Source organism: Penaeus monodon, chromosome 11 (assembly GCF_015228065.2).
Source record: "Penaeus monodon isolate SGIC_2016 chromosome 11, NSTDA_Pmon_1, whole genome shotgun sequence".
NCBI classification, from domain to species: domain Eukaryota; kingdom Metazoa; phylum Arthropoda; class Malacostraca; order Decapoda; family Penaeidae; genus Penaeus; species Penaeus monodon.
Window position 1 is genome coordinate 8,062,114 of NC_051396.1, and position 11,989 is coordinate 8,074,102.

The 11,989-nt window shown below is 39.5% G+C and overlaps 1 protein-coding gene across 3 annotated transcripts in view; it reads left to right on the forward strand.

The window, feature by feature from the left end:
• The first annotated feature begins 285 nt into the window (after positions 1-285).
• Positions 286-11,989, forward strand: part of LOC119578711 (troponin T, skeletal muscle-like) — a 28,065-nt gene continuing 16,361 nt past the window's right edge. The window contains exons 1-5 of one of the 3 annotated variants that reach the window (XM_037926302.1): positions 288-378; positions 1,994-1,996; positions 2,968-2,979; positions 3,620-3,776; positions 4,204-4,369. In XM_037926302.1, the coding sequence (XP_037782230.1) occupies positions 3,660-3,776; positions 4,204-4,369 (283 nt within the window). In that variant the 5' untranslated portion in view covers positions 288-378; positions 1,994-1,996; positions 2,968-2,979; positions 3,620-3,659. Of the gene's footprint in view, positions 379-1,993; positions 1,997-2,967; positions 2,980-3,619; positions 3,777-4,203; positions 4,370-11,989 lie in introns of all 3 variants that reach the window. The other 2 variants (XM_037926303.1, XM_037926300.1) reach the window with 2 other exon arrangements.

Below are 11,989 nucleotides of genomic sequence, written 5' to 3' on the forward strand. Positions count from 1 at the left end.
CTCCCTGATTAGCTCTGTTTTGATCTCCAAATTCCCCCTAAAAAAAAAACTTTTGTGATCCAGCACTCTCTAAGAAGCAGATGGCATAATCCAACATCTCTTAAACCAAGTAAAAAAAAAAACACACAACCTATTTCGCACGCGTCTAAAATAACACCATTAAAACCATTAAAACAACGAGAGAACTAAACCACTGAAAACCTTAAGAAGCGCCGCCCGTTTCCCCCCATCGCGGATTCAAGTGATGTTCCTTTCCTTTTGTTGAATGAAAGCACTTTACAGAGCTTCCGATGAGGGAGGATATGAAGAGGAACAGCAGACTCAGCAAGTGCGAGAGGAAGTGAAAGAGAAAGTAAAGGACGATACGGAGGACGAGGAGTAAGTCAGGAAACGATTAGCAGCCAGAGCAATTTAATTTATTTATTATTATTATTTTCTCTTGCGAACTTTGTTTATTATTTTCGAGATTTTCGTTTCGTTTCTCTCTATTTTTGCTCTCTGTTTTTTTCTCTTGTTTCCAAAAAAGACCTTCCATCTAGACGAAGTTATACAAGCTTGTATTTTTTGTTCCTCCGCAAGTTCTTCTTTAAAGAAAATCATATTTTTTCTTCACACATACGGCCATTGTTTGAGGACAGCAGCGTGCGTTCAAACAAGGCTCGTCTCGTTTGTCAGTTTAGCAGAAAAGCAACATTTCCCGGGGCCAGAAGAAGTGCGTGGACCGAGACCTAGACGTAGCATTTCCTGCTGTAGTTCCTGAAGATAACATTTGCACGTGGAGGTCCTCGTCTAACCACGCTGGTTAACTTCAGGCTGCGCGTGTCTGCGAACTCAGAATGATTGAATTAGTATATTTTTCATACCTTTTGACCTTTACATGGTCTTTTTTTTTTTTTTGTTATTTAATCTAATTATATAATATTCAAAACTGACGAATCCCGAATACTGATTTATACAGAATCTTATCCTGAGTTTGTTTCTCGCGGAATCTGAGTTGGCCTCTTGGGTCTCAGCCCAGAGTTAGGGAATCCTGTGTTCTGTAATCGCTGCTTCTGCGCCTTCAGTCTGTTGATAACAGGATCTCACATGTGTTCACTGTCTCATTCGAATAAGAGAAAAAACAAAATATGATTACTAACTTCTCTTACGTTCCTCTCTTCGTCACGCTCTCTACCATGTCTTTTAACAAAGAAACAATACTAGTAAAAAGAAGTTATTTCAAATTCTCGCCTCAGAGTCTGCAAACTCTAACTTGTGCTTGTAACTGTTCTCTCTGTTATGTGCTAAAGCTACGGTGTTATCCTCCTTGCGTTGGCCATGTGACGTGTTATGATGAAAAAAACAAATATGTTGCACACGCCTGTATCGTGTCACTTCTATGACTGCACCGCATGGAAAGGACAAAGCTCTCGATCTCCTGTGCTGACACCAACAGCCCTCAGTGCCCCTCCGTCCATGTCACACTGTGTCGACTCTACACGTCCTTAGAACAGCTCACCCTACACCCTATTTGTACATACTCCCTCCTCTTATTTACACACACGATGTTATTTTTCTGTCGTCTTCATGTTTTGAGTTCTTGCTTCTTGTTTGCTGCTTGAGACGTAGTTAGTGCAATGTTTGTAGTTCATTTTGCTACTGATGAGTAAGCTGGTCTGGGCATTTTGCAACTATTGTAGAAGCTTGATTTTATTTATTTCATGTCTCCCTGTATAAGCTTTATACATGAATGTAGCAATGCGGTAGTAGTTGTTGTAGTATCAGACTCACATTGGAATTGCTATTTGATCAAATCCTCTTTGTTTAATTCAGCTTGCTCTTTATTTTGCCATGAACGTAGCATGATAGTATAGATAAAACAAGCAGTAGCATTACCATTTTTTTTTCTTTCTTTCTTTCTTTCTTTTTTTCTTTGTTATGCTGATATAGTTGGGTACCATCATCCCGGTAGTTAGACAACTAACCTTGGCTTGTTGGTTCTTTCTCTTTACAGAAAGTACGTATATCCTCGCCAGTCGAACATACCTTAGTATCAACAATGGTGACTGGTTCCGCCACCCTGACACCTTTCCCATCAGCTGATGTGCTGCCTGGCCCATCAGTTCGCCGACCTTGACATAACCACTTAACATTATTGTATTACTACATGCTTACTAATGCCCTGTGATGGGGCGATGTGCTTAGTGCTTATGAGGGTTTTCTTTGTTCATTTATATTAGATAATTTCGCATTTTAAATTGTTTTTTTAATAACGACATGTCTTTATTTCTGTTTGCATTTATCCAAACTAAATGAAGTAGATAGTGGTATTAAGAAACCTGTCTTTATTTTTTTTTATTTTTTTTTTTTTTTGATCTTCGTTTTATTTATTCTAAGTCTTAAACTATGCTTATTTGTTTTTCTAATGATTTATTTACTAAAACGCATCAGCAATTTAGTTTAAAAAGAAAAAAAAAAATCATGCATGAATATACATACTATTTAAAATAATATTATCTATCTAACTTTCAGAGCAGAATCGTCTTCGTTTTATTAACACAGAACTCGCCCCCGTTAACAATAGATATTTTTCACATGTACATATATTTCTTTATTCTTAATTAATCTCGGTATTGCACTGTCTCTTGCATGGTGAAATAAAAACTCGCTTCTCAGTTCGAGAATTGCTAACGCCCATATAAGCCTAGTTTTCCCTATATCCAAAATGATATATGGAAATTCTATATACATATATTCACTCCTTGTATTCCTCAAAGGCAGAATATATCCGACTTGCTCCCTGTTATCTGCTATCAGTCGTGATATAATGGCTAAATAAACTTATCCATAGATAAGATTTACAACGAAACCGTCAGTGTGCCTTATTTTCTTCTTTATTTTTTCTTCTTCCTCATTATGATGTGATATTAATGCGTAATTCTTTTTTCTCTCTTTCCTCCTTTCATCATCGTCCCTGCCTGTCTACAGGAGGAGGAAGAAGTAAGTACCGATGACTTGGTTTATTTTATTTTATTTTAATCTCCGTTTATTCATATATCATTGTTACCTTTGCTTCGTTTTTTTTTCTTTTACTATCATCTGCTTCTCTTTTCTAGGAAAATGTTGTCAAGTAATATATTCAGATATGTACATTTTGAAAATTCATAACTTTATCCTCATCTTTTTAACTTAATAAACAGTTGCATATATTTTCTCCCTTAAAGTTCAAATCTGTATCATATCAGTAAAGCTATTTTTTTCTAATTTTACCCTATATTTTCTCTCTGTGTATCTTTCTGTCCGTCTGTCTATATATCTGTGTATATCTATCACTCTATACTTATCTATCTGTCTGTCTCCCAATTCTCCCCCCCCCCCCCCCGTCTCTCTATCTGTCTATTTTCTCTCTCTCTCTCTCTCTCTCTCTCTCTCTTCCTTCCTTCCTTCCTTCCTTCCTTCCCTCCCTCCCTCCCTCCCTCCCTCCCTCCCTCCCTCCCTCCCTCCCTCCCTCCCTCCTCCCCCTCTCTCCACTTATCCCTCATCTCACTCTTCTTCTAACGTCCATCTTTCATCCCCTATTTTCTCCCTTATCTTTTCCCCCTCGACCTCGCACCATCTAACCCCCTTCTTCCGCTTCCAGGGGAGATGAGGGGGCCAACTTCCTTAAGAACCGCCAGCAGATGAAGATGTCCGAGCTGGACGAACAGCTGGCGGAATACATCGCTGAGTGGAGGAAGCAGAGATCCAAGGAAGAGGATGAGCTCAGGAAACTCAAGGAGAAGCAGGCCAAGAGGAAGGTGAGGAAGCGGGGGAGGAGGGAAACGGAACGGAGGGAGGGAGTGAAGTGGGCGAGAGGGAGGGAGGGGGAGAGGGAAAGAGAGGAATTGAGAAATGTAGTGGGGGAGAGAGAGAGAGAGAGGAGAGAGAGGAGAGAGAGAGTAGGGAAGAGAGAGAGAGAGAGAGAGAGAGAGAGAGAGGAATTGAGAAATAGGAATTGAGAAATATAGTAGAAGAGAGAGAGAAAGTGAGTGAGTGAGAGAGAGAGAGAGGAATTGAGAAATAGGAATTGAGAAATATAGTAGAAGAGAGAGAGAGAGAAAGTGAGTGAGAGAGAGAGAGAGAGAGAGAGAGAGAGAAGCAATGATGCAAAGCAAAGAAATGAAAAGTATACGACTTCCCTCGCCCTCTCCTTCTGCGTCTCAAACCCTACCTTCCACCCAACAGATCCTCCGCGCCGAAGAGGAGAAGAAGCTGACCGAGCAGAAGAAGGCCGAGGAGGAGCGCAAGCTTCGCGAGGAATCCGAGAGGAAGCAGAAGGAACAGGAAGAGAAGAGGAAACGCCTCGAGGAAGCAGAGAAGAAGCGCCAGGCCATGATGAAGGGATCCAGCGTAAGTTGCAAAACCCTCTTTGTAAGAATTTAGAATTTAAAAAAAAAGAAAGAAAAAAAAGAAAAGAAATTGGAGTGGATGGAAGGAAGTGAGAGAGAAAGAGAGAGAGGTTCGCAGAGGGTGCCAGTTAATGCCGGCGGCACTCCGGAACACTATACACCGTCTAAATTTGATTTGTTAGACAGGAGATATTACGAGGGAGCACCTGTTCTCTTCGTTTCAACACCGGACATCGCTCTGCTCCTGCATATGTTGTCCTTATATTTCCCTTCACTGCTAAAAATCACACTTTTTTTTCTCTCTCATTTCAAAGTTGATCATCATCCCCGCCCCCTTTCCTCCTCCAGGATTAGCACGTTGCAATGACTATCATATCTTAGAAGTAGTTCAACCTTACACCGCTTTAGCCAGAGCGTACGTGTTCCCGCCAACAGTATCCCATAAATTCACCCGGTTTCTCCCCCAAGATTCCCTTCCACGGACCCCAAGACTATCAACAAGGTCCATCCGCTTATAATTGGAAGCTTCCCCCCACCCCCCACACCCCACCCCCAGATGCTCTTTCCCCATCAATAGTCTTAGAATTCGAAGCTTTTCCTCAGAGACACAGATGACTGGAATCCCTTTGGCTCGGCGCTTAATAGCATCTTGCCTTAAGCTTTAGGTTATTTCTTCGACCGGTGGCTGACTGTTCAGTGACATAACACTTAAGATACACCTACTTTGCACCCACCTAGCCCTTGAGGGGTTCACCTAGTCCTTAAGATGTTCACTTGGCCCTGTAGCAGCATACAGACTGCCATGGGGTTCAGAGTAGTCGAGCTGTGAGGTTCATCGGATTCAACATCTCAGACATTCGTACCCCGGTTCGAAACCAGGGACGAATGAGGCTGTAGGATGTAGTAGTTTTAGTGAGGATTTATTACCAGAGCAAAATAGAGCAAATGATCATTACTTTATTGTCTTCGCCGTGAGATTAGACTGATTAATGGAGAAATCTGCTAAGTTTGTGCTATCGAAGCCAACTGGAATGTTGAATCTGATAATCGCTAGTTATGCATTATAGGAATGCATGGGGCAAGGTGATGAAGCTTGCATATTTGAGAAATAGACTTAATGGATGTTGTCCATTAGATATTGATGATGATGAATATCCTCGTGTGATGAATACCATTATACATCCTTAAATGGAGACGAAAAAAATGTTGTTGTTTTTATCATGATTTTTTTTCTCTCTCTCCTTTTATTATTTTTAATAGCTTTTCTTAGTGTTATTTCAGACAGATTTATTTTGTATAGAACAAAATGTTCCCATCCCCATTTTTATTTTCTTTTTCAGGAGGTGAGAAACTCATTCTCCTGAAGAAATGGATAATTATATTCCCCGTAGAAAGTATACGCACGATCCCCAATTATAAGTCCAACAGCTGATAACTGAATACTCCTGCCCGTATTTCCAGAAAGTTCTCTTTAACCAACTTCACTCATTTAACATGGAAGAGTTCACTTGACTGGTTTTTGGGTTTTGGGTTGCCTTCGTGTAACACCACCTGTTTTCTCTCGCATTTCATGACTTTCTTCACAGTTTTAACAAGTTTCTTTCATTCCGTAAATATTCTGGCAATATATTATTTGTTTCTGGTTTTGTCCTTTTTTTGCATTGATTTCTTCTTTCTTTCCCACTATCTTGTGCTCCCCCCGCTCCCCCGCCCCTCTATTATTTTTTTTCTTTTTTTTGTCCAAGACACAACAAATCGTGATCTCGTTCAGTTTCCTCTCCGAGGTTATTCATAAAGAAAACGGAGTGCAGGAGGAAACCCATTTTCTATGTTACACCGTGATTTCCATATAATGTATGTGTGGCCCTCCCCTTTTTTTATCTTCATTCTGCGTGATTCTGTTTTGCTCTTGTTTCAGACACCTGATTGTTGGTTATTGGGTTCACTGTCTCTGTACTTTACTATGTAATCCTCACCACTGACTAATATGGTGTTGTACTCTATGTAAACGTGTTCTTTGTGACAGTTTACATATATATATATATATATATATATATATATATATATATATATATATATATATATATATATATATATATATATATTATATATATTATATATATATATATATATATTATTATATATAAAATATATATAGTATATAATATATATATATATAATTATATATATATATATATATATATATATATATATATATATATATATATATATATCATATATATATTATATATATATATATATATATATATGTAACTGTCCAAAGAACACGTTTACATGAGTACAACACCATATTAGTCAGTGGTGAGGATTACATAGTAAAGTCAGAGACAGTGAACCCAATACCAAAAATCAGGTGTCTGAAACAAGAGCAAACAGAATCACGCAGAATGAAGATAAAAAAAGGGAGGGCCACACATACATTATATGGAAATCACGGTGTAACATAGAAAATGGGTTTCTCCTGCACTCCGTTTTCTTATGAATAACCTCGGAGAGGAACTGAACGAGATCACGATTTGTTGTGTCTTGGACAAAAAAAGAAAAAATAATAGAGGGGCGGGGAGCGGGGGAGCACAAGATAGTGGGAAAGAAGAAGAAATCATGCAAAAAAGGACAAAACCAGAACAATAATATATTGCCAGAATATTTACGGATGAAAGAAACTTGTTAAACTGTGAGAAAGTATGAAATGCGAGAGAAACAGTGTGTTATCACGAGGCAATCCAAACAACCAGTCAAGTGAACTCTTCCATGTTAAATGAGTGAAGTTGGTTAAAGAACTTTCTGGAAATACGGGCAGGAGTATTCAGTTATCAGCTGTTGGAAAACCTTTTTTAGGAATTTTTTGGAAGATCCTGGAAAAAATATTTTTTTCTACGTGGAAAATAAAAAAAAAAATTATCCAAAATTTTTTCTTCCCCAAAGGAAGAATGAGTTTCTCACACTCATGAAAAAGCAAATGAAACCCGCCGTTATTGCAAACAATTTTGGTTTCTTTATAACAAAAACATAAAAATTCATTGTTTTTGAAATTACTACCATCCTAAGCCTCATGCCTGGTTTAACCGTACGATGTTGAGATTTGAATCATGACTCACACTCGACTACTTTTTCCCATGAGTCTGTAGGGCTGCTACAGGTCAGTGAACATCTTCAACTAGGGAAACACCTAAGGGCTATTTCTCAAATAGTGCAAGTTTCATGCACCTGACATGCCACCGTCGAATAAAAAACCCTAAAGCTAGTTCAACTTTCCCTATTGGCTCAAAGCCACAAATTAGCATTTCTCTGATTAAAGCTTCTCATGCGAAGACATTATGGAAAGAGCATTTGCGTTTGTGTGGTAGGGGGAAGCTTCCAACTATAATCCTAAGCCCATTGCCTTTTTTGAACCGGGGCCCGGGAATGTCTGGGTTGAAGAAACCCGCTAAACTTCTATGGATCTGTTGTCCCGGGAACACGTAACACTTGGCTAAACCTCGGGTAGGTGTGCAAGTAGGTTCTTAAGTGTATGTCATGAACGTCAACCGGCGGGGGAAATGGGCTGGGATGTTTGACAACTTTAAAGCGCCGAGAAAAAAGTTTGTTTTGCAGGAAAGCTTACGAACAAGATTTTGAGGGAGAGAGCGGGTGTCGGTTTTGGGGGAAAGCCGAAGTATAACGGTGCCCTGTAATATCCCCTTTGGGCCCTAACAAATGAAATTTAGGGTGTTGTGTTCGGAAAAGTCCCGCCGGCATTAACGTGCACGCTTGAACTACTTCTAATTTCTTGAAACGTCCTTCCAGGAGCAAATTGCGGTGATGTTTCTTTCTTTATTTTAAAATGTAAATTTTTTAGCAGGAGGATTGCAACTTACGGCTGGATGTCCGTTCAATCATCCCTCCTTCTTTCTCCTTCCTCGAGACGTTTTTCCTCTCCCGTCTTAACTGTCCTTGCGCCTTCCTCTCTTCCTCCAACTTCCTTTCCTCCTCGCCTTCTTCTTCTCGTGCTTCTTCTTCCTCTTTTCGGAATTCTATTGGTGAAAGGGGGGTTTTGCAAACGCTGGAGATGGCCTGGGCTTCTTCTTTTCCATTTCTTTGCTTTGCCTCTGTTTCCCTCTTTCCCTCGCGCTCCTCCCCTCTTTTCTCTCTCAGCTCCTTTCCCCTTTTCGCCCTTTTTTGACTTTCCAAAAACTTATATTTTCATTCCTTCTTTCTCACTTCCCTCTCTCTCTCTCTCTCTCACTCACTTTCTCTCTCTCTTCTACTATATTTCTCAATTCCTATTTCTAAATTTCCCTCTCTTTTTCTCTCTCGCTCTCTCTCTCTCCTCTCTCTCTCACTCCCCTTTCCTCTCTCTCTCTCTCTCTCTCTCCTCTCTCTCTCTCTCTCTCCCCCACTACATTTCTCAATTCCTCTCTTTCCCTCTCCCCTCCCTCCCTCTCGCCCACTTCACTCCCTCCCTCCGTTCCGTTTCCCTCCTCCCCCGCTCCTCACCTTCCTCTTGGCCTGCTTCTCCTTGAGTTTCCTGAGCTCATCCTCTTCCTTGGATCTCTGCTTCCTCCACTCAGCGATGTATTCCGCCAGCTTTCGTCCAGCTCGGACATCTTCATCTGCTGGCGGTTCTTAAGGAAGTTGGCCCCCTCATCTCCCTGGAAGCGGAAGAAGGGGTTAGATGGTGCGAGGTCGAGGGGGAAAAGATAAGGAGAAAATAGGGGATGAAAGATGGACGTTAGAAGAAGAGTGAGATGAGGGATAAGTGGAGAGAGGGGAGGAGGGAGGGAGGGAGGGAGGGAGGGAGGGAGGGAGGGAGAGGACCGGGAAGGAAGGAGGAAGGGAAAGGGAAAGGGAAAAGAGAGAGAGAGAGAGAGAGAGAGAGAGAAAATAGACAGATAGAGAGACGGGGGGGGGGGGGGGAGAATTGGGAGACAGACAGATAGATAAGTATAGAGTGATAGATATACACAGATATATAGACAGACGGACAGAAAGATACACAGAGAGAAAATATAGGGTAAAATTAGAAAAAAATAGCTTTACTGATATGATACAGATTTGAACTTTAAGGGAGAAAATATATGCAACTGTTTATTAAGTTAAAAAGATGAGGATAAAGTTATGAATTTTCAAAATGTACATATCTGAATATATTACTTGACAACATTTTCCTAGAAAAGAGAAGCAGATGATAGTAAAAGAAAAAAAAACGAAGCAAAGGTAACAATGATATATGAATAAACGGAGATTAAAATAAAATAAAATAAACCAAGTCATCGGTACTTACTTCTTCCTCCTCCTGTAGACAGGCAGGGACGATGATGAAAGGAGGAAAGAGAGAAAAAAGAATTACGCATTAATATCACATCATAATGAGGAAGAAAAAAATAAAGAAAAATAAGGCACACTGACGGTTTCGTTGTAAATCTTATCTATGGATAAGTTTATTTAGCCATTATATCACGACTGATAGCAGATAACAGGGAGCAAGTCGGATATATTCTGCCTTTGAGGAATACAAGGAGTGAATATATGTATATAGAATTTCCATATATCATTTTGGATATAGGGAAAAAATAGGCTTATATGGGCGTTTTGCAATTCTCGAACTGAGAAGCGAGTTTTTTTCACCATGCAAGAGACAGTGCAATACCGAGATTAATTAAGAATAAAGAAATATATGTACATGTGAAAAATATCTATTGTTAACGGGGGCGAGTTCTGTGTTAATAAAACGAAGACGATTCTGCTCTGAAAGTTAGATAGATAATATTATTTTAAATAGTATGTATATTCATGCATGATTTTTTTTTTTCTTTTTAAACTAAATTGCTGATGCGTTTTAGTAAATAAATCATTAGAAAAACAAATAAGCATAGTTTAAGACTTAGAATAAATAAAACGAAGATCAAAAAAAAAAAAAAATAAAAAAATAAAGACAGGTTTCTTAATACCACTATCTACTTCATTTAGTTTGGATAAATGCAAACAGAAATAAAGACATGTCGTTATTAAAAAAACAATTTAAAAAGCGAAATTATCTAATATAAATGAACAAAGAAAACCCTCATAAGCACTAAGCACATCGCCCCATCACAGGCATTAGTAAGCATGTAGTAATACAATAATGTTAAGTGGTTATGTCAAGGTCGGCGAACTGATGGGCCAGGCAGCACATCAGCTGATGGGAAAGGTGTCAGGGTGGCGGAACCAGTCACCATTGTTGATACTAAGGTATTTTCGACTGGCGAGGATATACGTACTTTCTGTAAAGAGAAAGAACCAACAAGCCAAGGTTAGTTGTCTAACTACCGGGATGATGGTACCCAACTATATCAGCAAAGAAAAAAGAAAGAAAGAAAGAAAAAAAAAAATGGTAATGCTACTGCTTGTTTTATCTATACTATCATGCTACGTTCATGGCAAAATAAAGAGCAAGCTGAATTAAACAAAGAGGATTTGATCAAATAGCAATTCCAATGTGAGTCTGATACTACAACAACTACTACCGCATTGCTACATTCATGTATAAAGCTTATACAGGGAGACATGAAATAAATAAAATCAAGCTTCTACAATAGTTGCAAAATGCCCAGACCAGCTTACTCATCAGTAGCAAAATGAACTACAAACATTGCACTAACTACGTCTCAAGCAGCAAACAAGAAGCAAGAACTCAAAACATGAAGACGACAGAAAAATAACATCGTGTGTGTAAATAAGAGGAGGGAGTATGTACAAATAGGGTGTAGGGTGAGCTGTTCTAAGGACGTGTAGAGTCGAAAACAGTGTGACATGGACGGAGGGCACTGAGGGCTGTTGGTGTCAGCACAGGAGATCGAGAGCTTTGTCCTTTCCATGCGGTGCAGTCATAGAAGTGACACGATACAGGCGTGTGCAACATATTTGTTTTTTTCATCATAACACGTCACATGGCCAACGCAAGGAGGATAACACCGTAGCTTTAGCACATAACAGAGAGAACAGTTACAAGCACAAGTTAGAGTTTGCAGACTCTGAGGCGAGAATTTGAAATAACTTCTTTTTACTAGTATTGTTTCTTTGTTAAAAGACATGGTAGAGAGCGTGACGAAGAGAGGAACGTAAGAGAAGTTAGTAATCATATTTTGTTTTTTCTCTTATTCGAATGAGACAGTGAACACATGTGAGATCCTGTTATCAACAGACTGAAGGCGCAGAAGCAGCGATTACAGAACACAGGATTCCCTAACTCTGGGCTGAGACCCAAGAGGCCAACTCAGATTCCGCGAGAAACAAACTCAGGATAAGATTCTGTATAAATCAGTATTCGGGATTCGTCAGTTTTGAATATTATATAATTAGATTAAATAACAAAAAAAAAGACCATGTAAAGGTCAAAAGGTATGAAAAATATACTAATTCAATCATTCTGAGTTCGCAGACACGCGCAGCCTGAAATTAACCAGCGTGGTTAGACGAGGACCTCCACGTGCAAATGTTATCTTCAGGAAATACAGCAGGAATGCTACGTCTAGGTCTCGGTCCACGCACTTCTTCTGGCCCCGGGAAATGTTGCTTTTTTGCTAACTGACAAACGAGACGAGCCTTGTTTGAACGCACCCCCCCTGGCTGTCTTTAAAAAA